Raw genomic sequence first — 26,971 nt, 5'->3', positions numbered from 1 at the left:
GCCTATAAATGAATTATATATGCTTTTTTTCTTTCTTTCTTTCTTTCTTTCTTTCTTTCTTTCTTTCTTTCTTTCTTTCTTTCTTTCTTTCTTTCTTTTGTGCAATATTAATGTTTTTGTTAATTGAATGCATTTGTTCATTTAAATTGTATTTGTTCTGTAATCGATTCTTTCATTCATTCATTCATTCATTCATTCATTCATTCATTCATTCATTCATTCATTCATTCATTCCCTTTTCAGTTAATTTCATCCATTAATTTATTCATCACTAAATTACATAATTTAAATAACATTAAATTATTATTTTGTTAATTTGCTAGACATTTGTCATAACTATTTTCATTAATTATTTATAATTATTTCAAATTTGAATAAATTTGAATTTCAATAAATTTCATTCAAGTAAAAATTTGTCCATTTGCTACTCAATGGATTGTTCATTTGTTTAATTCATTCATGCATCAATTCATTCATTCATTCATTCCTTCATTTATTCATTTATTCATTCATTCATTAATGCATTCATATATATGTGCACTGATGTCATCTGCAATGACAGTGTCAATAATTCATTGCACATTTATATATACTAGGATATAAGTTTGTGATAAAGATTTTCCCCGCGTTTCCCCACCCAGCACCAGCGTTTATTTCTGAACGTTCTGGTTTTATGACGCGTTACAGTCACCGCTCTATTTTTACAGACACTGAATGCTGTTCATAACCGCATGGGTCAGGACGCGTCTTTCTATTTTAGATGGATATTTTTGGCCATGATGTGCTCAGAGTATGTTGTGTCTGAGCCAATGGTTAGCATATGCAGGGTGCAAATGAAACGCATCTGTGTGACTTTGTTTTGCTCTGATGGTTATTTTGTGCTCATTAATTAATCTGTTTTTCCTCATTTTTCCTTAGTCAATTGATCCTGGTCAGCAGTTCACGTGGGAGCATTCAAACCTGGAGGTGAATAAACCAAAGAACAGATACGCTAATGTCATCGCCTACGATCACTCCAGGGTCCTGCTCTCCGCCATCGATGGTACAATCTTCTCTTCTCATTAGTGTTTGATCATTGTGTCATTTCAGAACAATTCATGAAATTAATAAAAATAATTAACGAAATTATGACGTCATTTTTTTTACAAATAGATTAATTAATAAATGTACAAATTATATGTCTAAACAAACAACATTTGATCAGATCTATGCTTAAGAAATGAAGTAAGAAAAATTAACTTAATTCAAGATACAGTATATAACAAGTCTCTCATGTAAATGTATTTTGTTTTTAGGATGTTCATACCATTACAGCAGCATTCCACATTCATATTGAACGTTTTCAACTCGTAAAAAAAAAAAAACATTCCCAAAAATAAAACATCTAATTTCCCTCCAAACTGTCAAATAACAGATTCAACCAGCGAACAATGAAACAAGTAAATGCCCATCTGCCGTGTCCAGCCCTGATAAATGCGCCTCCTTTGTGTTTCACAATGAGAAATGAAATAGAGTGATGAACTGCTGCAGAAAATCCACATCAAACCTATACCCGCTTCATTCACACACCACAAACACTGATGGAGCGGCTTCTCCACCGGTCTGCTCACATTCAGTCTGAGACAAGAGACAAGACAATCTGAGACGCACAATGGAGAAATAGTGGCTGTGCTAGTAAACCTAGTGAGCTCCCTTGACGTTTACTGCGTTTAGTGTAAGGAAGCATCGTAATGCTAATGGAACATCATTGAGTCAATGCATAGTTAATTCCAATGGAGTTTTATTTTGCGAAAACAACACTGAGTGGGTTAAGTAAAACAATTTGCTTCTTGTTTTAATTATGTTCAGATATGTATTTATTTTTACGTGACAAAAAGGACAAAATATAGATTATTGGTCCATGCTGTCCTTTCTATGAAGCCTTAAAATGTTGGCAGCTCACTAGATTTTGGAACAGAGTCATATTGTGTCAAGTATACATGGCTGGTCAAATACACACACACACACACACACACACACACACACACACACACACACACACACACACACACACACACAACAGGCGCACACATCTTTGTGGGGACTCTCCATAGACGTAATGGTTTTTATACAGTACAAACTGTATATTCTGTCCCCTTACACTAACCCTACCCCTAAACCTACCCATCACAGGAAACTTTCTGCATTTTTACATTTTCAAAAAAATATCATTTAGTATGTTTATTAACCCATTCCCCTCATGGGGACCGCTGGCTGGTCCCCACAATGGAGGTGATCTCAGGTTTTACTATCCTTGTGGGGCCATTTGGTTCCCACAATGTAATATAAACAAAAACACACACACACACACACACACACACACACACACACACACACACACACACACACACATCTGTTCATTACTATTTTTTTATATCTCTGTGTCATTTTGGCCTCTTTTGTCTCTCTTTTGTCCTCTTTTGGAAGGAAATGCAGGATTAATTGTCTTTCTATCCTGTCAGTCACAGAATGAACGAGAAAATGAAAAACATGGAGTTTTAAATTAATTTATTAATTCTTAGTGAAATAATTCACATGGAAAAGAGACAGACAGACAGAGAGGGAGGGACAGCGAGTGAGTGGAGGCGTCGGGCGGACGAGGGAACGCTGGGATGAGTTTTATCTCTCTGTTGCATGTGTGAGCTGAGCTGGAGCTGCAGCATTGACACGCTGTCAGCCCTTTAACAGCAGAAATCAAGCCTTGCTCTGTTTTCTCCAGATTTATCACACTTCTTCACTTACATTCAGTTTATTCCAACTGAAAAACTGTTATGTTTTTAAATTATTTGTTTTTGATAGCTAAACGTATGATGAACAAAAAGTCAACATGCTAAAAGTCTGTAAATGAAAGTCAATCTAGAGCGTATTTTTTTACAGGTGAACAGAAATGAATTATAATAAAGATCATTATACTTACCCAGTTGATTAATCCCAGTACATTAAGACAGTTGTTTTGTATTACAAGTTTGAAATATACAAACAAGACAGTAAATCTACTTGAATATGCACTAATTTGCATACATTTCTAGAACAGAAATCTGAAAGCCAGGTTCAAAATGATTTATTTGATTTGGTTTACATATTAGAGGTACAGTTTTTTTTTACAGAAGGGATTTTGCATATCTCTTTTTATCACTCCGTAAATCAGAAAACACTGTCACCACTAGTTAGAAAGAAGACATGTTATGGAAGCAATATAGACCAAAATCTCAAAATTGACTTGATTTGTATTAAATACTTTAGCACGTGCTAAAAACACAGCTCACAGTGTTCCGTAGTCGTCTTGTTCTCAGTGTGTTCTGTATGTTGTGTTGTTTTCGCAGGTGTTCCAGGGAGCGATTACATCAACTCAAACTACATTGATGGCTACCGCAAACAGAACGCCTACATTGCCACACAAGGCGCGCTGCCAGAGACCTTCGGCGATTTTTGGCGTATGATCTGGGAGCAGCGTAGTGCAAATATTGTCATGATGACCAAACTGGAGGAAAGATCCAGGGTATGATTTGCTGCGACATTACTACTCATCTGTTGATTTGATTAGCTTACACTGTTGTCTGTTCACACCCGACGTGACAAATCAATCACAAATCAGTCAGAAGAGCGTGTTTACGGAGTCTCTCTGCAAGCGTACTGCTGTCTCGCAATGAAATTGATAAGTGTTTAAATGAATAACATTTTGACATTATTTAAAATACATACTCACATACTATAATCTTTGTCACGTGTTTGTTGCTAATAGAATGTGTCAGTTAATCAATACCGGATTCAGTTTCAATATGCAGTACCGTTTTTTTTTTATTAATAATTAATTGCTTATTTTTGGACAAATAACAATAAAACAATAATATTTTTTTTTTTTACTATTAGACTATTTACTATTAACTATTAAGTATGTTTGACAAATTATTATCTCACATAAAATAAACCTAATCTAAAATTATACAACAAAGCCATGATTTTTGACGTGTTTAATTTATATAGAAATAATGGTTGTAAATAAATATTAATTCTTAACTAAAGTTAACTGTCACACATTTTGCATATAAGTTTTTAAGGAAAAACATATATCATGGAAATAGAGATCTTATAAATCTAAATGCTTGATTTATGGGAAATAAATGAACACATTAAGATTTATTGGCAAATAACTGACAATCACACAAACCGGGGTGTTAAACTGTATGTCTTAAACTTTGGTTACAGGTCTGGAAAAATTGCAAACTATTTGGCTAAAATATAAATAGAACATAAACAGCTCAAGTAAAAAAAAAAAAAATCTCCTCCTGATGTTTTTCTGATGGTAAAACATCTTTTTGTGCTGACTGTTTGTTCTGGCCCTATTTCATACCCTATTTGTGAAAAGCGCACAGCTATAACAGCATTATTTTTAACAAATTACATAAATTATTGTCAAATTGAACTGTTTTCAAACAGAGTTTTAAAAGCTTTTGTCGTTTTTGTCAAACTGATTGCTGGCCTAATTAATATTACAATCCATGTCATCCACAATTTTTGCAGATTTTACCCACATTTCATTTCATCTTTTCCTTATTTGCACCATTGATGCGTGTGTGTGTGTGTGTGTGTGTGTGTTTTCTCAGATTCCTTCTAATTTCTTCTCTAAGGCAAGACAGAGCATCATGTCGTTTTCAGCTTCCATTATGAGTTGCAGAATTTAAATTCTTGATTTTCCTGCATTTATTCTTTGTGATGTGAATTGTCCTTTGCATGAATCCATGGACTGATGCTTCTGCTCTGTCTTGCTGGTCTCATCTTTAAAGATGGACTGGAGGGTCACATAAAGCAGCTCTCCTGCCGTCTTTGTGTGGCCGTAACATGCAGCCTCTCGTGGTTTCAGTCATGTAGCGCTGGAACGTCTTGATGCATTTTAATGAGTACAGCGTCAAGATATTCTCAGCTAAATAATGTCTTTACGAATATGTTATCAGCAGAATATAATCTTTCAGATCCTGCTCTTGTTTGCATTTAGACAGACCTGCATTGAACATGCGATGCACGTCGATTTTCTTTTTGTAACTGTTTTACGTCTTTTTTATTCTTTTCCTCCTGACAGGGCGGCTGCCGTACAGTAATTTGACGCTCTTTTATAACGACTCACAATGCAACCAACATATATAATGGTAATAAGGCCCCAGCTTTAATATGATTGCGACAGAGCGCTTGAGATAGTAATTATAGCGTCTGTCAGGCTCATGGAAAACCCGCTCGTGTGTTGAGAAATCCGCTTGTCAGCAGGAAATGGGAATTGTGTTGCTCACTGCTGTTATTCTCTTGCTTTAAATGGACTTGATGTATGTTTGATGGAGATGTGTGTGTGTGTGTGTGTGTGTGTGTGTGTGTGTGTGTGTGTGTGTGTGTGTGTGTGTGTGTGTGTGTGTGTGTGTGTGTGTGTGTGTGTGTGTGTGTGTGCAGGTGAAGTGTGACCAGTACTGGCCAAACAGAGGGACAGAGACGTACGGACTCATTCAGGTTACACTGCTAGACACGGTCGAGTTGGCGACGTACTGCGTCCGAACGTTTGCACTTTACAAGGTATGTGGGTGTTTCAGGGATCGTTCACCCAAAACTGAAATATTTCATCTGTGCTGTGAGCTTTTTACTTTTCAATTCAGAACGGCTCCAGTGAGAAGCGGGAGGTGCGGCAGTTCCAGTTCACGGCGTGGCCGGATCACGGCGTCCCGGAACATCCCACGCCATTCCTGGCCTTCCTGCGCAGGGTCAAATCATGCAACCCGCCAGACGCTGGACCAATGGTGGTGCATTGCAGGTCTGAAGAGATCTCTTTCATTGTTTTTACATTATTGTTTTATTTATATTTGTATTATTAGTAACACAAAATTATCCAACAATGATTGTAATATGCATTATATATTGTTGGTAATGTGTGAATATTTTATTGTTACGTATTGTACACCATTAAAAAATGTGGGGTATTTTTTTTTCAAAGAAATGAATACTTTAATTCAGCAAGGATGCATTTAATTGATCAGAAGTGACAGTAAAGATATTTATAATGTTACAAAAGATTTATATTTCAAATAAATGCTGTTCTTTTATATTTTTTCCACAAAAATATTTGGCAAGAAAACCTTTTTTTAAATAAATAAAAATAAATCGTTTTTTAATAATTTAGCAAGAAAAATAATTTGTAAATTTTATATTTTAAATTGTAATAATCTTTAACTGTTTTTACTGTATTTTTTATCAAATAACTGCAGCCTTGATGAACAGACGATATATATATATATATATATATATATATATATATATATATATATATATATATATATATATAATTATTATTATTATTTATTTTTTTTACATTTGAATGGTAGTGTTTCCAAATCCAGATTTCATATTTTTTATATATATATATATATATATATATTTTTTTTAGGCCACTGTATGTCTGCTAAGCACTTAATGAATTTTATGTGAAACATTTAATAACTCAAGCAAACGGTATCTTACAAAAGACTCACAGGTGTTGTAAAGACACGTCGGGTGCTTTTCATTGATCAGCAGAACTCATATTAATGTACTGTTATCTAAAGTAGAAAACTGAGAATCGGTCAGTCCCATTCTTGGTCTCAAGTTTTAAACACACACTTCGTCTGTGTGTCTCTGTACAAAGAAACATGAGTTTGGTGCATGGCAGAACATGAGGCACTCTTGCATTTATGGAAAACCCAGATATGAAACCATCTGTTAAATTCCCCTCTAAGCGAAAGCAGCACAAAAAACATCAGGCAGCAAGAGGCATGCAAAAAAGACAAGCCACGAGCTTCCATCGGAAAACTGCCAGATAGAAAACAAGGATTAGTAAACCCTTAAAAATAACACATACGGCAGTTAATTAGAGCTCCCAGCGGAGCGCTTGAAATTGAAAAAATCCTTATTTCCCCTCTTTTCTCTAGCTGGCTTGCGTGCTGAATACGGGAATTAATATCATTCATTGGGACGGAGACTTTGAATTCCTTTCGGCTCAGATCAGATAACGGCTCGACAGCGAGACTTTAATCCTTTCCAAAACACCGTCCCCCTCCGCGAGCTCTCGCCTGACCATTAAAAAACCTAATTCTTTCATTTCGTGGCTGGTGTCAGAAAGTTGACGCATCCTTTGGGAAGAGCAGAGAAAGTTTTAAGCTTCGCATATGATGTGCTAACGTGTGGGCAGGAGATTAAATGTGCTGTTTGTCAGGCAAAACAAAAGCATTTGTGGGTAATTAACCTCACTGGAAGCATTTGTCGCTGTTAAACGATTCGCCCAGCACAGAATGAACATTCATATTGCATACGCTTAATGCTTTTGTGAAATCTGGCGAATCAATGCTGATAGCCTTACGTGTGCTCTCGCTCTGGGCAGAGTTAGCCGTAAAGAGGGTGTTTACCCCTGTCACCTGTAACCCACGGGTCGACTCAGACACACAGCCAGTCAGCCGTTATTGCAACAAAAGAGAAAGTCCATCCAATCGCATGATTGAATGTCACAGAGATCACTGACCAAGACACAGACGGAGGCCTTGTGAGGGGTATATCTGACACAGCAGTGATTTCTAAAGTATGTTTGAGTGAATCTCATGAAACCTGTCAAGAACACACCCTCATCACATTTCACCACTAAAATTGATGTTGCATAAAGAAAAAAAAGTCTTGCTAAAATCAGTGGATGGTTCAGGGCAGTTTAAGTTTAAAGGACAAGTTCGGTATTTTACACTTAAAGTCCTGTTTACAGATCGTTTCTGATGAAATAGAACGGTTAAGATTAAAATTTGGACACATGCTGCTGTCCCGAGAATTTTAGGTTTCTTTCGCTTTCCCCAAAACCTCTAGAATGGGTGTATAGGTGCACTGGAACACTCGTTCCTGAAACGCATTAAACTTTAGTTTACAAAGACATGAAACTCACCGAGTGATCAGGGGTGTTCACTGTTATGCTCACACAAAAATCGCTGTAAAAGATGCTTCAGCAGAAGAAAGAAATTCATACAGGTTTGAAACAACTTGAGGGTTAGTAAATGATGACAGAATTTTCATTTTGAAGTGAACTATTCCTTTAAGTATATTTATTCTTGTCCATCTTGTGTGATCTCGGAAGCTAAGCGAGTTTGAGGCTTGAGGTTGAGGTTCATGGATGAGGCTCTGGTTTCCCCCACAATCCAAATACAGTTGTCTATTGGAGACACTAAATTGTCTGTAAGAATAAGTGGATGGGTTTATGCTTGTTGCAAATCATTCTGGGTTTGCCTTATCTGGTAATAATACATGTGATGTTGTTTTGGAATTTGGCCAAAAAGAGCTGAAATAATAATTAGAATCTGGAATAAGACTTTGTGAATGGTCTCTGTCGGGGAGCTCCTCATAATGGGTTTTGGAAACTTTATGTATGTATTAATGATTAATGAAGTTCTGTGTGTCTTATTCCTGCTTAAGTGTGCCGTTGCTTAAGAATTCTCACTAGTTAGTGCTCACGTCTTCATGCAGGAAGAGCACTAATATGAGCATATGTAGTCTTTAATGAAGGGCTCTGATCTCAGGTGTCGGTGGTTGACGTCAGCTGCGGCGCTTCAGGAAGTTAGCAAAGCTTTGGCCTCTTCAAAGTGATGGAAAGAGGAAGGTAGATGGAGGCTTTTAGAGTTTGTAGATGGAGGTTAGAGAGGGTAAGAGGCTAAATGGAGGTCTTGTTTTCCTCTGATAGCGAACACAAGTGTACGGCAATCAAACCGAGTCAAGAACGGCTTCATCCACTCGGCAGAATCTCTGCCATTAAATACTGTTTTACTGCGGCAAATGTTTTGCGTTTATGACAGAAATACAGTGCAACTTTGGCACATCACTCACTGACTATGTGATTATTTCCAATAATCAGCGTAAGAACTTAATAGCAGTAAGATGTTGGCATGACATGAGCAATTTTCATTACTCTGATGATTCACTAAAATTTGTGGTTAGTTTTACTGCCATTTGTCACATAACACTAATGCATTGCACAAATGATGAATTCACACACTGTGTGTTACTGGCCTATGTTTTAATCTACTTGTGACAAATGCAGAACACATTTCTATGGATGTATTGGATTTTTTCTATTAAGCGCTTAGAAAGTCTCCATTTCAATGTTTTCGACCATCAAAATACTGCATTATATTCATGTCAACATGAACTCAGTTTCTTCAGCACCCTAGTAATATGATGCCTTCTTTACCTCTGTTACGGATCTGCACATGATAATGTCACATGTGCATATTTGCACTGCTCAGAATGGAATAGATGCGATTAAAATGTTTACATGCCAGTTTATTGAGATTAAATTCAGCATACACCATGTTTTTTTATATTGCCTAAATCTCTTTATAATTGCATTATGTAACCATGTAAACATGATCTTTGTCAATGAAACCAATCAAAGCACCTTAACACAAACTACACAACACACAAGTCCTCTGTCCTCTTGTTTCTCATCCGTTGCGGCTGACAGTGCCGGCGTGGGTCGGACTGGCTGCTTCATCGTCATTGACGCCATGCTGGAGCGAATTAAACATGAGAAGACGGTGGACATCTACGGTCACGTGACGCTCATGCGTGCACAGAGGAACTACATGGTCCAGACGGAAGACCAGTACGTCTTCATTCACGACGCGCTACAGGAGGCCGTCACTTGCGGGACCACTGAGGTTCCTGCCCGGAACTTGTTCGCCTACATCCAGAAGCTCACGCAGATTGAGTCCGGAGATAATGTTACCGGAATGGAGCTGGAGTTTAAGGTAAGATGGATGTAACCAAACTCAATCTCGGAAGCTCTGTCTATCTATCCATCCATCCATCGTTTGTTCTAACGTCCTATCTATCGTTCTATCTATAAATCTGTCTGTCTGTCTATCATTTTATCGGTCTGTCTGTCTTTATACTTATTGGTTCACAAAAAAGGGTTGCCCTTCTCATCACTACTAGCAAAGAGAGGTTGTTAAAATAGTGCAGTATCTTGTTTAGTTTATCTGTCTAGTGTCCCATCCACTGACTCATCTGATTACTCTAGATCAAACTCACATCTGAACAGAAGGGGCCTTGAAACGGTGCGATCATATCACATATTTACAGACATCTGACCACAAGCTCTGGCTCCTCCTTCCTGGAAAGACTGCAGTAGAACCGCCAGCTTTGCCACAGGAAGCTGCTTGTCTCTCTTCTGTTATTCAACCCCGCCACATTTTACACGGCCTGCAGTTTGTCAAACAGAAATCTATTTACCCAGAGTAAGAAGGTGATCGAATGTCATGCCACATCATGATCACTCAGCGAGCAAAGCCCCGGCCCTGGAGTTGACCCCGCTGGTGAGGCTTGGCTGCTGGTGTTTGGACCGTCTCAGGCCACCACAGGCCGGCTCTCCAGCTCTCTCTCCACCGGCCGCAGAGACAGTGTGGGGCCTGTGGTTTCTCTTTCAGGAGCCCAGAGATCCCTGCGCCGTTCTCACACTAGTGCTAAACATTACTTCACTCACATTTGCTTTCACTCTCTTGTTTTCATGACCAAGTTCAAAACAGTTCAAGACATTAAACATCTGCTGAAACGCTGTTTGTGTTCGTGCACTGGTTTAATGTCAACATACTGAAAATCTTTCTGTCTATGTATCTATCTATCTGCCTGTCTGTAAATCTAAAAAAGCCCTAGCAACCACCTAGCAAATTTTGTCTATCTAGTAAATAGTAGTACATCTGAAAGCATTCAGTCTGCATCTCAAATTACTCTTTAAACTACCCACATATCCACAAGGCCTTAATAAATTTCATATGTCTTCAGCATCATATCAAATCACTATCTAGACAAACTTAGTGCTGTTGTTTTTTTATGTTGTTTACCATTTGTTCCATGCAGCGGTTAGCTAACACAAAAGCTCACACCTCACGGTTCATCAGTGCCAACCTGCCCTGCAACAAATTCAAAAACCGACTGGTTAACATCATGCCCTACGAGTCCACGCGCGTCTGTCTGCAGCCAATCAGAGGAGTTGAGGGCTCCGATTACATCAACGCCAGCTTTATTGATGGATACAGGTGAGCAGAAAAGCCTAGATCTGTCTGTCTGTCTGTCTGTGTGTGCATGTGAATGTAATGTGTTTCCTCTCTCACTGTATCATCAGGCAACAGAAGGCTTACATTGCAACGCAGGGTCCTTTAGCCGAAACCACAGAAGACTTCTGGAGGATGCTTTGGGAACACAACTCAACCATCGTTGTGATGCTGACCAAACTCAGAGAGATGGGCAGAGTGAGTATTTGACAACTGTTCATCTAAACATCTTAATCTGTATCACAATCAGACTAAATGTTGTCCTTGCAACTTGGCTAAAGCAGGGTTCCCACGGGTCCTTGAAATCCTTGAAAGTTTGTGAATCTGAAAAACAAAATTCAAGGCCCTGGATAGTTTTTGAAAATAAACATATATAGAGACAGGTCCTTGAAAGTGCTTGAATTTATTTTGTGCAAGAAGTTTTCTGGAAAATATTCCATATTATTCCCTCCGGTCCGCTAATGTGTTATTTCACCAACTTTTCGTGGCCTATGCACACTAGCTTGCTTGATTTGCGTTAGTTACGCGCATTTTCGCGTTACATTAAGTGTTTCCCTCCTGAGGTACTTTGTGTTGTACATTGCCATGACGTTCACGCGCGCACAAAACTACTACAATGGAACCTCAACGTTTCACAGACACACCGTGAAACATTGCAAAAATAAGCTGAAACCGCAGAAACGTGATGCCTGGAAAATGCAAGTTTCATGATATTTGGCTCACCAAAGAAGATTACAAAGAATGGCTTGCCACCCATCCCGTAAAATACGGAATCGTCCCGTATTTAAAGGTAAAATGATGCATCCCGTAGACATTTTTGACAGATTAATTAATATAATTTAATTAATGTTATTTATTTATTTATTTGTTGTTTATAAATATTAATCATATGCATAATAAATGATGATCCGATTCCTATCTGTCATACACAATTTATGGCATTTAAAAAAGTTTTAAAAAGTGCAAAATTATTTAAATCAAAATGGGACAAATAATTACATAATAATGTAGTCATAATTTAATTAGTAAATAAATTAAAAATGGAAAAAAAATTATCCCATGCCTGCAGAATTGTCCAAAACATGATTACTGGTTCAGAATGACTGCTTAAGGCACACCAACATATACTTATTTTTTTATATAGTTATGTAGAAATAAATATAATAATCAAATGTAAAATAATGTGTTCTGTTGCATGTTCACATACTTGATCTCATATTTTCTCATGGTTTATTGTTGAGTTGTCATGTTGAAATAATCAGTTCATAGACCTTGACACATTTTTATTTTATTTAATATTTTATTTGATTATCATAATTTTTTTTATAATACCGAATTTTCTTCAGTTTTATGCAAAACAGAAATATGACAAATAGAATATCAGATCTCTGTCATATGGCCAAAAATAAATGAAAAAAAGAAGCTTTTTTGCATAGTTGTGTTTGACACATGAAAACTGTAACAATGTATCTTACAAGGAACACAATGATGTAACCATGCTCTCACTCGAAATGTGTCCCCACATTAACTCCTTGAATTTGAGGGTATCGGACCTGGAAATTCCTTGAAAGGTCCTTGAATTTGAAGTTGACCAAGGTTTGTGCTTGCAACTGGACATTGTGCAAATGGGGGAAGATAAATAAACTTAATTGAAAATATGTACTCTGTAAAGAAAAAAAAGTTTTTGTGAAGTATACTGAAACTAAATTTGGTGTAGAAACAATGTTCACTCAGAAATTGCTAGTGAATTTAACACATAATTACAAAGAGATGGTAAATAACATATTTTGAAGTAAGAAATGTTAAATATTTAAATAGCTACATTTTCTGGAGACAAAAAGCAAAAATGGAGATGAAAAAAAAAAAACTTTGAAGTGTGTTTTCTATCTCAGCAACTCTCAAGACTCAAGAAGTAAATTGACCCTTTTTTAAGGACATAAAAAAGACAAAAATACGTGTTACATAAAATGTGTACATTTTTCTATCTCGCCAACTCTACAGGCTACAATCACAATTCAAAATGGTCACATGATTTCAACTTCAAATTTATTTAAACATCAAAATAACACGAGGGCGATTTGAATGCCTACGGAGCCGTATGCCAAGAAATTTCTCCAAATTTCTCTGTTTAGAGATGCTGTGATCCTTGTGATTGTGACACCATTGAGAAAACAGCAACGAGATTTTTTTTTTTTTTTTTTTTCAAATAAATTTCTGGTAATTTTCTTCACTCAATGATTGCTCCTGCCAGTGCTGTTATTTGTACCCAGGCTTACAGACTGTTGTATTCTGTCTGTCCATCAGGAAAAATGCCATCAGTACTGGCCAGCAGAGCGTTCTGCCAGGTATCAGTACTTTGTTGTGGATCCAATGGCCGAATACAACATGCCCCAGTACATTCTGAGAGAGTTCAAAGTGACGGACGCCAGGGTAAGACGGCAGAACCTTGGACCCTACTGTGATTTGTGTGTTATAGTGCATGTTCAGTCTGAGAGCATCTGTGTTCAGGAGTCTAATTCCCTCAATGCATTTATTTTGATAAACGCCCTCACTCGTACCTTCTTGCCATTTTATATATGTCTCTGTCTTTTGCGTTGCTTATCGTGGATATACAAAATCACTAAAGAAAGGCGAACTCTCTGAGCTTCTCATCAGGGGAAGCTTTTTCAGCCGCCCACATCGAAGGAATTAGTGTCTGGAAATCACTCATTCGCATGCTCAGGTGAAGCACACACGTCTGAGCTGTGGGTGGTTGAAGCCTCATATCCCACTAACAGAAAAACACTAAAAACTGGTGATATGTTTTTGAAACCTTTCATGGTAATACCATGGTGTTCTTGGTGTATCATGTAAATCAACTGTAAAGACAGTAACAATGATGTCAATTGTACCATATCAATCCGAACGTGATGACGAAACATTAGAATAACTAGTTATTCAACCTGATCCTCCATCGCAAGGACGATTTTAGCAGGATGTTTCTCAGTGATACGCTACTCAGTTTGTAATTCCTCACCATCAGCATTAACAAGAGTATGTCCATCAACAAACCGATGTGTTTATTCTAATTTATTGCAGTGCACATATGGGAACTGTATTAACTGCATCAATAACAGAGCTTATGTTAGCCGAGCACTTATGTGAATGACTGATGTAACATTAAAGTTTGCAAAACAAATTTTGCTCCATCCTTTATCTTTACTCAAAGTAGTAAGAATGACAGACAATCTTCATTAATAGACAGTTTTAGGTAATAGTGGCCCACAGCTGATTAGCAGAACTATTTCAGTAAGACAGTAATAACGCGAGTTAGCCAGAAACTTATACAACACAAAACTACGTATTTCGAACACTCAGTAATTATTCATACTTACAGGTTGTGATTCTGAGGAGCAAGCTGGTCCAAATAAACTGGGTACTGACCCATCTTTCCAGAGCAAGTGTTTTGCGAATCCCGCGTTGAAATTTGAGATTTGAGAAGCAGTTTTTTAAAATTACGTGTTTGAAGGCGGGACAACATACAACATCGGCGATCATTATGCAAATGTCTTATCTAGTGACGTAAAACCGTTACGCAGTGGGATTCGAAATACAGACGACTCAGTTCAGAGTCCATTCTTTATTTTGGGAGACAATAACTTTGTGCACTTCAATCATGCACTTTCTATTTTACAACTTTGCAGATTAATTTTTATAAAAATAAAAAAAGTAACATCTTACTGACCTCAAATTTTGAATGCTTGTTTTTAGTATATATTTGTAAATTATTAATGTTTCCTGGGATTTTCAACCCTCATTCAGCATGAGTGATGTTTTCATCAGTGTTTGACAAGCGCAGCGTTTGCTACACATAAATGTGAATGTAATGGATTGGTGTTATGCGTCAGGGAGCAGCTGCAGCTCCTTTATGTTGGTTTGTGTCTCTCTCTTCTTTTAGGACGGACAGTCACGGACCGTCAGGCAGTTCCAGTTCACAGACTGGCCAGAACAAGGCGTGCCAAAGTCAGGGGAAGGCTTCATCGACTTCATCGGCCAAGTGCATAAAACAAAAGAGCAGTTTGGTCAGGATGGACCCATATCGGTCCACTGTAGGTAAGAAAGACACGAGTCTATGTGAGAAAAACAGAGCTGATGTACTTTCTATCAGTACACAAAACTCTTGTCTTTTGTTCTATTTAATGACAAAAAATTATCTAATAACAAATGCCTCATTTTCTATATTTAAAATTTTATATCATACATTTTATATAATTCTTTTAAAATAAATAAACCATGAAAGGGCACCTACGTCACTGATTACCCAGATTTTTTTTGTCTGAAGAAGCCGTGCAGGCATGCGTGAAGTATGGCAAATAGACACAGCATCTTGTTTCCTTCTCATGTAGGGAACACGTACGGAACCCCAAAGGTTCCTTTTCAAGGGAACTTCGAACGTACGTCAATGACATTGTAACCCTTATGCTATACGCTGGGTGGTCAATCCAGACCATACTATATAAGCTGGGTGGTCATTCCAGACCTTGAGAGGAGCATCCGTCGTAACCCTTGCAATAGCAAAATGCCCCAAGCATGGGAACCAATAGGAACTGCGCATAACCCTGTGACCCAAAAAAGGATAGCCCCTTAGGGTAAGACACTAGATGGTCATCCAGGACCACTATGAGTAAGGCATCCACCGTAGCAACAACGACAACATGCCTCAAGTGTGGGACTCTACAGAATATCTACACCTTGGCCCAGATCAAGGTCTGCTGCGCCAACCTGAACAGGGGACGCAAACTCAACCTCCCCTGGTGATTTATGCACGAGACTACCAATGTGTTTTCCATCCACACCCATGGTAGCCCTTCAGGTCTTTAAGAAAGTCTTTCAACACTAGAAACACTGCCCTCAATTCCCCCAGTCCGTAAGAGAGGTGACCAAAGCAAACATTTTGCGATTGTAATTTGCCCCAGTGCAGGACCCTGAGTTAGAAACCGGTCTTCCCACAGATACATGGTAAGAAGACCTCTGCGCATAACCCTTATGAACCATAGGGGGTTGCACAGCCCCCTGCTCACCAAATACCACTGGTATGGTCTCAAGTGCAGGAAGCTTAATAGGGGTGTAAATCGGAAAGTTCATCACGATACGATACATTATCGATTCTCTCAGCCAGCGATACGATATTTGCCGATACCTCAAAAAATTCTGCGATACGATACGATTCGATTCGATTCAGGGCTATATCGATCGATTAATCGATATTTAGATATTATGTTCACACAACCAGTTACATTTTTATTAACTCAGAAATGCAACCAAAATATATAACATGAACGTTTAATTAAACTCTTTGAAAATTGCACACCCTCTCCCAATTGGGACATTTACAACAGAAGAGTTCATTTGCAAGTCCGTTCTTGTTCATTTTCATAAATCATGTTTTTTTATTTTTACTGTGCATTCCAAGTAATATCAGTCAAACTGCAGCTGGGTTGTTTTGATTAATAACTTAAAAAATACAGGTAAATTACTAAATTAAAGTTAATTGAAAGTATGCTTTAATATGTAAATTTTTTTTTTTTTTTTTTTTAGCAGAGCAGATACATTCACATTTCATCTTTCTGAGTCAAACAAAATCAAGTAATTGCTATGATAAATAATACAACACTCGGTTAATCTTTGTAACGTTAATCTCTTCAGCTGACATAGACGCCTTTCAAATTTTGTTGTTGTGATTAACGTACACGCAATACAGTGAGCTTTTCCCTCACCACTAAACGTGCTGCTTTAGTAAGGTTCTGTGAAAATGTTTCAGCTTTTATTTTCCTTTTACGCCCCGAAGAAGATATCACGGGTTCAAGTTCATTGAAATTATCCATCCTCGATCACTTTTAGTCAGCTTTGACGAAACTCCTCTTAGCCAGCGCATCTTTTCAAAGTGACATCTGACCTGAATACTGCGTGCTAAAATGGACTTATCGTGTTGTGTTCACCAACAAGGGTGCAACTGCTTGTCTGTTTCTGCTGTAAAACATGAACTCGCGATGCCTTGACAGCGGACAATACCGGCTTTTGTGAAAAAACTTATTTAGGGTTCAGTCAGTCTTGTCAGGCGTCTATTTCAGATGAGGAGATTAACGTTATAAAGACACACCGACAGACAGTATGGTTGGTGAGTAATGTTAAACGAAAATGTGCGCTTTGGCGGAAGGATGTTACGTGAGAATGTGGAGAGTGTCAAAATAAAGGTGTATATCGGTATTTTACGTGTGGAATCGATGCATCGTATCGTTAGACATTATATTGATGCATCGATCCATATCGATGTATCGTTACACCCCTAAAGCTTAATGCGGCTACAACCATAAGACCCAGTAGCTTCTGGTATTGGCGGACGAAAACACCCTGGCCTAACCTGACGTTGCCCATTGTGATTCCACCCGATTGGAAAATAAACCCTGGAAGAGTTGTTCTCTGAAACAACAAACTCTTCTTGAGTTTCAATCTCAGGTTCAAACACTTTAAGTGAGTGAGAACAACATCTCGATGGCAAATTGCTGATTCCTCCGACTGGGCCACTAACAGCCAGCTGTCTGTGTAATTCAGAAGAGTCACAATGGAACCAGAGTCACATTCATGCACTTTGTGAAGGTGTAAGGCGATAAAGGAAGACCGAAAGGAGGACTCCATATTGGTATGCTTCAATATATGCTATGCACAATTAACACAGTCAGCCCCCTCGAGAACTGTCTGAGTGTTCTCCGCTCCCAAACAAACAACACAGAGATTGTGTGAGTCATCACCTGTAAGAAAGTGGGGCACCGCGGCACACACCTCCTAAATTTCTTTGCTTACCATTTTTATAGTACTCCTATCTAAATAAAATCAGAGAATCACGACATACAATTTTGACAAACTGATGCTGGTGATTTTGGGACCCTTTATGGTCTTGATGGCACACTACGCTTCTTCACATGACCTCCGTCGGCCAATAGAACATGCTGAAGGCTTTCCCATAGCAGAGTTCCATCGAAAGGAAACTCACCGCCTTTTAAAAAATTAATTTGAATTGAAATCTACTAACACAAATATATAAAGTGTACTAAAATAAACATCTAAATGTGTATTTTGGATGTTTTCTTACCACTAGTCTGAAAGAAGAAAATATAGCAAAAATATATATAAAGCAAAACAGACCTCAAGACCATGATTAAAACCAGTACATGAAAAATACTGGTCACTTGTTTGCATGTTACAAGAAAACGGTTTGAAATATCAAAAATCCAGTGGACAAATGTTGTGAGGCATAATCCGAAGGTCATGTGGCACAAAGCTGTTAACTCTTCAGATTATGAAACAGATTACTCTGTGTTTTGATTGGTTTGTTGAATGTCTCGGCAGTGCTGGCGTGGGCCGGACAGGAGTCTTCATCACGCTTAGTATTGTTCTGGAGCGGATGCGTTATGAAGGCGTGGTGGACATCTTCCAGACGGTCAAGATGTTGAGAACACAGCGGCCGGCGATGGTCCAGACCGAAGTACGTAACATATTCACACTTTGACTTAAAATCCAAACTTTTATTGCCTTTCATTCAAAAGCTTAAACACTCAATATGCATCATGAACAAATTGAACCATGGAAACCCTACTTTAAAACATTTTTTAAAACATATTTTTTGTGATATCAACTTCAAATTTGGAACACAACAAAATTATTTTGTAAAATATATATTTTGTATAAAATAAATGTTTAGTTCAGAACATTTGCTTTACAATAAACTTAAACTTGCATAACTTTTTATGCTTTCACTTTTGCAAATAATGAAGTGTCCTCTTTAAAAAAGAAACCAACATTAGATCTGTATTCCAAAGCATTCATAAATTACAATTAAGTTCAGTTTAAGACAGTTAACAGACTAAATCTCTTCCTCAAGCATTCAGCATCGTATTAAATTAAAACGACTAACAACATGCAGGCCAGTTTAGTGATTCATCTTTCAGATGTCCTCTGTAATTTTAGTTAGATGAAGAGACACGTGTGCATTGAGTTTGTGACACTGATGAGGAAAAGAACGTGACTTTGTTCAGCCCGCAAACGCTCATTCTCATTTATAACTACAAACCCTTCAGGTTAGCCATGCAAATTGGTTCAGATAAGCAATTTCACAGCTAACCCACACAATGGCCTTTTCCAGCGTCAATGGGGTAAAATTATTTTCCGCGTTCAATGCGACAGCAAAGTGATGAGGCTCGAATATCACGCTTGGCACAACACAATCCCTCCTTTTCACCTCAGAGCACCAGCGAGATGCGCGACACAAAAGCGGCGACATTAGAGCTGCGCACGCAAGCCTTCACGTCACAGACCGCTGAGCTGATGTGTTGCTGTGGAGATGAGAGGAGCCACGCATCCGTGAATTCACCGAGAAATCCATAAAATCTGCTCAGAAGATGTCACATTACATCACTGATGTGCTTTACCAAAAGATTGCATTTCAAACGTCGAGTCAGTTTCTTTCTGTTTAAATCCTACTTAGGTTTTCATTTTGCAATAATAATAATGTCATTGGATATTTTTATTTTTAACTGCCTATCATATACACTTTTTAGTAAATCCCCTATGAAGTCTAGTGAACTTGCACATAAATTCTTTTTCTGAAGAGTTTTCTGTTTCCCAACTTTCTGTTATATCAGTGAATATGCACATTTATTAAGAACAAAATGTATGACCATTTAATCTAGTATTTTGTTTTTATTAATTCTCTCTATATAATATTAGATAATACAGTTGTGGTCAGAATTATTGGCACCCCCGATAAATATGATCAAAGATGGCTGTAAAAATAAATCTGCATTGTTTATCCTTTTGATCTTTCATTCAAAAAATCTAACCTTTCATTTAAGTAAAATAACTGAAAGTGAGGGTTAAATCACATTATGAAATAAATGTTTTTCTCCAAAACACGTTGGCCACAATTATTGGCACCCCTGGAATTTTTTATGAGTAAAATATATCTGAAGTATGTTCCCATTAAAAATAAAAAAATGTTGCGCACCAGTGTGACTAGGGAGATGAAATTGTCTAGCTATGACTTCTTGTTTCACAGAGTATAAATATTAGGAAACACAAATGCCAAATTCCCTTAATCATCCATCACAATGAGTAAAACCAAAGAATATAGTTCTGATGTGCAGCAAAAGATTGTTGAGATTCACAAAATAGAAAGTGGCTGAAAGGCAATAGCTAAAGCATTGAGAATTCCCATTTCCACCATCTGGGCAATAATTAAGAAGTTCCAATCAACTAAAGATGTTACAAATCTGCCTGGAATAGGATGTGTGTCTATATTGTCTTAATGCACTGCGAGGATGAAAGTTTGAGTGGCCAAAGACTCTCCAAGGTCATAGATAGGAGAATTGCTGAGATTTGTTGAGTCTTGGGGTCAGAAAGCCTAAAAAAAAAAAAAAAAAAAAAACTAAAAAAAATCCCCCTCGCTCATCCAAAACCAAACTCCAGCATTTTCAGATGTCAGACATGACTGGAACTTCAAAGGGGACTGGATTCTATGGTCAGATGAAAATAAAGAAAAGAGCTTTTTGGCAGAAAACCCACCAGATGTGTTTGGTGCAAAAAGGGATAACAAAAAGTACCCCATGCCCATGGTTAAATATATTGCTGGATCTTTAATGGTGTGGGCCAATTTCTTTTTTTTTTTTTCTTTTTTTTTTTTTTTGCTGGTGGTGGTCCTGGACATCTTGTTCAGATACATGGTATAATGGATTCTAGAAAATACCAACAGATAAAAAAATCAAACCAAACATCAAAATTAACACAAAAATGTGTCACTGGTCACAAAATGAAGCTTCTGCCATGACCGTCCCAGTCCCCTGACCTGAACCCTATAGAAAATGAGTGGGGGTGAACTGAAGAGAAGCACCAACATGGTGCTGGGAATCTGAGGGATCTGGAGAGATTCTCTATGGAGGAATGGTCTCTGATCTCTTGTCAGGTGTTCTCCAAACTCATCAGGCATTATAGGAGAAAACTCTGAGCTGTTATATTGGCAAAAGGACGTTGCAAAAAAAATATTTAATAAAAGGGTGCCTATAATTATGGCCATATTTCACAATGCGATTTACCCCCACTTTCAATTATTTTACTTCAATGAAAGGTTGGATTTTTGCTAATTCTTCAGGGGTGCCAATAATTCTGACCACAACTGTAGTTAGCAATGCATTATTAAAAAGACCTAAAGTTGCATCCTCAGGTTACACATCAACCCTTTTAACATCATACGTATATTAATATAGGTACTATAATCATAAATTGAAAAACAAACAAAAAATGTAACCATTATCATTTCAAGATGTAAACTCTCAGAGTACCTGCACATCTCATCTCAAAAACCCGGGCAGACTTGTCACGGAGATTCACTAGTAGCTTAGCTTTGTTGTTTAACTGCTCTCTAACCAGTAGGCGTGGCTTGTTGTCTCTCATCCACATGAGCCAAAAATACATTTTCTGGCTTTTCTCATTCTAGAAGGCTCCAAATTCAAAAATAATTTCACATTTCTTCTACATAAATTACCCAATTTAAATACACATTCATCTTTCCAGAGGTGAAGTATCCCTTTAATAAATGCTTTAGAAGTATTTTCACTATTAGCACACTATGTCATTTTTCGTCACAAGAGGTCGTTTATTCATAACAAAGGCGTAGCTTGATGACGCCGTGATTTCGCAGAATCATGGGAGTTGTTGTCTTCACCTCTATAGCCAGTGGAGAATACTACAGGACTAGGGCAGAAAGGTTTTTTTTATTTTGTTATAAACGTCACGAAAGCCGTTGTAGCGATTGCTAATGAGAGACAAGCATGACACACAGCTCGAGAGCAGTGGAGCTTTTATCATGCCACAGACCGCTTCCGCTTCTTCCGGTCATGCGTATGTGGGGTAACACAGCACGCTTTTATTATATTAGATACATTTGAGTGTGATGAAAGTTGTTATAATGCTATTCTGTGCATTCGCTCGGCGGATACTATGAGACACTTATAGCACACTGCAACAAACTAGATCAGTATTAGGCAAGGTAAAAATGGTACTCGCGGTAAATCAAGAAAATTAGTTTTAAACAAAGACTAACTGTGTTGAGCTGTATAACAATGATTAGTTTTATGTTGATGAATGTATCCAAACAGTTGCTCATCTGTCTAATAAAACACTTAATATATTAAAGAATCTTTGGTGATTCCATGGTTTCTACAAAATAAAAATGGAAATCGAGGGTAACGCGGGTATGATGACATTGATAGGCGACGCACGGACACGTTCCGTGTCCTGGTTAAAACGCTTATTTCTCTGGATTTAAACATTCTTAGAAACATTTGGGATAAGGTAAGTACACAAGTCAACAAATGATATAACATTGTTCTAGTGGTTTTTGGATATTTTGATCTAAAAATCTTACATAGTGTGCCTTTTGTACTTCTATTGTAGTTAAGTAATGTTAACAAATGAAGCCTTATAAGTGTTACTGAATATACTTAAGTGCAAACTGACTGAATGTTTCCAGACACTTAAATGCATGTTAAAGCTGCAGTCGGCAAGTCTGGCAGATTGAGTGGACTTAGCCAAAATTTTGAATGTTTACAACTCTCATGCCCCTCCCCCACTACCAACGAGCACCCGCCCATCGTCAGTGCATGTGTACCTGATTTTCTGTGAACGCGTCCGTCTCTTCAGCATCGATCAACACCATGGACTCGGAGGTAGGCTGCCCTGGCCAATCTATCCATAGATAGCAATAACCGAGGAATTGGAAGCTTGTTAGTAGATTTTCTCCCCGCCATCACGCTTCGTACAATCTTCAGGCGAACTTCAGGCATGTCGTGTGCATGTGATATTGTAATGTGCGTGCCTGCGCGAGGGAGGGGGGGATCTGTGGCGTGTGCACGAACTGTGATTGACAGTCAGTTCTCACACCCCCCTGCGCTGATTGGACCCGATGAGACGGGAGCGGTGGATTTTTGCAAAACAAATAACACGCTCCAGGTGGAGTTAGAAGCTCTGGTTTTTTCTAAAACCACCTTATTTATGTTGTTCTGTCGGATTATAGTGTCAATTTCACTGAATTTGCTCAAAAAAATGTTGCCGACGGCAGCTTTAAATGCAATCAAATAAATTAATTTATATTAAATGCAGTCAGCTGAAATTTGGAGTGTTTTTTATCCACTTTATGTACACTTAAGTGACCTTTTATTTCATTAATAGTAGCTGCAAATACAGTTTGCTTTTCTTTTCTTTTAAGATTTGAAGTATGCTACTTAAGTGCACATTCAATACAATTAAGAGCACTTTTTTCACAGATGTGTGATACTTGTCAGTAAGGAATTGTCTTCAAATGTCAGCCGTTACCATGATTGTGTATAGTAAATAATTAAAACGTTTATATGTGAAAATATCAAACCTGAACTGTTAAAAGTTATACGTCAAAATGATGGGAATGTGTAAAACTTCCACGGCTGCTACAATCAACCCTGTTATCTTTCTGAATTATGTCCAACATACAATAAATTAAGATTCTTAATAAATCTTTATTAAAAACAAGGTAAATAAATGCACATAATGGATCTAATGGAGTGTTTGATGTGGCACAGATTTCACCCGTTTCTCTCTGTCTCTCAGGATCAGTACCAGTTTTGTTACAGAGCTGGGTTGGAGTATCTCGGGAGCTTCGACCACTATGCAACATAAGATCTTCGTCACGCTGTCAGGGAGACGGATCGGCCATCAGACATCCAGCGGTCATTTAATTCTTCTGAGCCATAAATACCTGCTTGTGAAAAGAACTTAAACTCTTCGATTACATGTTGGATGTGCAACGTAAACCTAGAAATACTTAAATGACAATAAAAGACAAATATCCAGGTGGACCAAGAAAAATCACCCCGATCTGATTTCAAAAAGTGAATAATGAATAATTAAATAGTAGTAATAATAATAATAATAATAATAATAATTTCAGACAGGTGAATCTAGACTGCTGAAGCATCACGAGGAAATAATGGTTGCTTCGAGGATTCATGAACACAAATCATAAAGGAACATTGTGGAGTCAACGAATGCAGAGACGCTGTGAGACGGGGAGCTCGACACACATTGTAAAGAGAGTTGGTTTTGTTCCACAATCAATACGAGGAGATATGTCACTGATGAAGAGAGGAGACTTCATCACCACCATCATCGTCATCATCATAAAAGAAAACTAAACATACGGACAGAGCTGAAAGTAATAACTACGACACGCTGATCGTTAGGTTAGATGTCTGGAGAAATGACACAAATAACACAGCTTTTGTTTTAAGGTCTGTGACTGTGTTTCTTTTTTTTATTTTGATTTTTTATGACAGAAATCAGTTCAAACTGTCTGTATTTTTTTTTTTAAACAATGTTTCTTTTAATTATTTTTTTTCTGATGTCCTGATGTTTGCACCTCTGTGCCCTTCTTTATTTCATTGTTTTGCCGGTTGTTTGTGGCATTTTGTTTTGTGAACACACACACACACACACACACACACACACACATACACACATACACACACACACTGAATCATGGGGTGGGCAGAGTATAAAGGTTAGAAGATATCTCAGTTCTTCCAGAGAGAGATATTAAAAGAGATGATGTCTTTATTTATATAACGTTGAAATGTATATTCACAAAACATGACTAAAATGCGAGGAGATATAGATATATAAATACAATAATATATGGAAGTGATGGTGGGTTTCTGTACATCCGTTGGAGGGATGTTTTCCGCTGGAATGCACATCAGACGGATGGACGGACGGACACAGACTACGTTTAACGCATCTTTTCTTGTGCAATAAATCAGTGTTTTACAGCCAGAGGGTTCGATTCTCGTTTGTTTAACAAGGACGGGGTGATTGTCGTCATGTTCACAACCTCATAGGTCAAAGGTCATCGTCGTGCATCTGTTAGGCCATAAGACGTCCACGTGTTCATTCTTTTGCATTTAGAGTGCCTTATATTTATGCCTGTTCTTTTTTACGATATTCATTTAACGACGTGTATAGTTTCATTAGTTCATGTATGACTATGAGTATTTATCGATTGATTTCCCACGCGTACGGATTTATATTGTATGAAATTATATATGCAAATACGTAATTCCATCATTACTGTTTCATTTTCTGTGGCCTTAATTAGGCTCAGAGAAGAAGAAAAAACGACAAGGGCACGAAAAGAAAGAAAAGCGTTCGATAACCGCCAGGCCCGATACTGTTAAATCATTTATTTTGTATTACTCATTATAAACTTTTGAGTTCCCAAATGGCACAAGCAGAATCCTGGGAAACATTTATGACTTTCTGTCTTTTTAAAGGCCAAGCTTTAGCATCAAATGTCCCGTCATCTTTGCAAATTTTCGGCAGTGGAAAATTAACCTCGAAACCTCTTGTTCAAAGAACCAAGTTATTCTGAAAATCCTGCAGAGCTCTAGGCGATAAGCTACAAAGTATTTTAACGTGCGAATTCTGAGACAAGAATATTAATATTTTACACTTGAACCTCACTGGCTTTGTGGATGTGCATTCCAGATGCTTTTCCCCCCAATTCCCCCTCCCCCTCTTTCTTGATTCGAATAAACCGCTTTGTTATCAGTCCGAAATCAATGTTTTTGCTTATTTTGTTGTTCATTTCAAATGTTTTCATTGTCTCACTCGGGTTACAATGTTAAGCAACAAGCAGCTGTTGCATAGCCTCATGTAACTGTCAGCGCCACCTAGTGTTCAGCGCTTCAATGTGCAATCTGTTACACATCGGCTTTTCTTTCACTGTTCTGGATCTTATTTGAATATGCATGAGTTCAACTGCAGTGGGGGCGAGTAGGAAGAATTGCACTTTGTATCTCTTTATCTCTATGCACTGCCCTACTGATTCCGCACCCATTACGGATTTTACTTGAACCCAACTGTACGAATCTCCTTCAAACTTTACTGGGTGTGTATGTAAATAACACAGAAAAGAGACTACCCAAGTAAAAAGAGAAAAAGAAGAAGAAAAAAAAAAAAAAGATTAAGAAAAAGCTAATCGGTTGCGAAAAGAGCATCTTTAGCAGGTGATTTCGAAGTGTCACTTCTTCCCCCGTTCAGCCGGTTGAAAGACTGAAGCGTCACGAACGCAAACGTGCACGTGGTGTTTCTAAGCTCCCTGTTACTCTCACATCTGGATGCATAGACTGAAATGAATTCAATTCAGTTGTAAAGAAAAAAATGGCTTGTTAAAAAAAGAATCATAAAATTACCTCTAATTAGATGTAAATGTAAAATGTTTTTTGATTTTATTTTTTTTCTTCCTCTGAATGAATGGAGTGCTTTTTATTTTCATACTTAGATGACATTGGTGAAAAGACACATCTGTACGAGAAGCCGTCCTTCTGTACTTTGCTGACACAAGTTCCATTTGTTATAAATGAATTCTATTAAAAAATGTAAGTGTTATGCATATGCGTTTCCTTCCTTCTCTCCTCTGGGCATGGATGATCAATGGACTAAATTGCTCAATACTTCAACACTGTTATAAGGTAAAAAAAATCACAGTGGTATTTTTATTTTTTTATTAGTATTAGGTCACAGTTTTCAGAAAATCCTACTGGCACAGATCCTACTGACACACACCCTGATTTTACTGTGCATATCTACATTTGCATTCTGTTGGGTTATTCAGTTAAGCATGTTTTGATGTGGGGATGGGGATGGGGAGGGGGGGAGGGGGGGGCAGTTAAAAATGTCTATTTTTAAGCTGATTATTGTTTGCATTCATATTCTGCCGTTTG

The 26,971-nt window shown here is 37.7% G+C and overlaps 1 protein-coding gene across 7 annotated transcripts in view; it reads left to right on the top strand.

Moving 5' to 3' along the window:
* LOC308680156 (receptor-type tyrosine-protein phosphatase delta) overlaps positions 1 to 26,633 on the top strand; it is a 190,196-nt gene extending 163,563 nt beyond the window's left edge. For 4 of the 7 annotated variants that reach the window (XM_081348112.1, XM_081348109.1, XM_081348111.1 and 1 more), the window contains 11 exons: positions 919 to 1,042; positions 3,363 to 3,538; positions 5,476 to 5,595; positions 5,676 to 5,830; positions 9,542 to 9,827; positions 10,936 to 11,114; positions 11,201 to 11,327; positions 13,434 to 13,559; positions 15,067 to 15,221; positions 18,516 to 18,651; positions 23,802 to 26,633. In XM_081348112.1, the coding sequence (XP_081204238.1) occupies positions 919 to 1,042; positions 3,363 to 3,538; positions 5,476 to 5,595; positions 5,676 to 5,830; positions 9,542 to 9,827; positions 10,936 to 11,114; positions 11,201 to 11,327; positions 13,434 to 13,559; positions 15,067 to 15,221; positions 18,516 to 18,651; positions 23,802 to 23,870 (1,653 nt within the window). In that variant the 3' untranslated portion in view covers positions 23,871 to 26,633. Of the gene's footprint in view, positions 1 to 918; positions 1,043 to 3,362; positions 3,539 to 4,643; positions 4,668 to 5,475; positions 5,596 to 5,675; positions 5,831 to 9,541; positions 9,828 to 10,935; positions 11,115 to 11,200; positions 11,328 to 13,433; positions 13,560 to 15,066; positions 15,222 to 18,515; positions 18,652 to 23,801 lie in introns of all 7 variants that reach the window. The other 3 variants (XM_081348113.1, XM_081348110.1, XM_081348107.1) reach the window with 1 other exon arrangement.
* Positions 26,634 to 26,971: the final 338 nt, after the last annotated feature.

This window comes from Scardinius erythrophthalmus (assembly GCF_964197995.2).
Source record: "Scardinius erythrophthalmus genome assembly, chromosome: 2".
In the NCBI taxonomy this organism is placed as follows: domain Eukaryota; kingdom Metazoa; phylum Chordata; class Actinopteri; order Cypriniformes; family Leuciscidae; genus Scardinius; species Scardinius erythrophthalmus.
The sequence above is the reverse complement of the archived record's forward strand: the minus strand, read 5'-3'. Positions and strand labels throughout refer to the sequence as shown.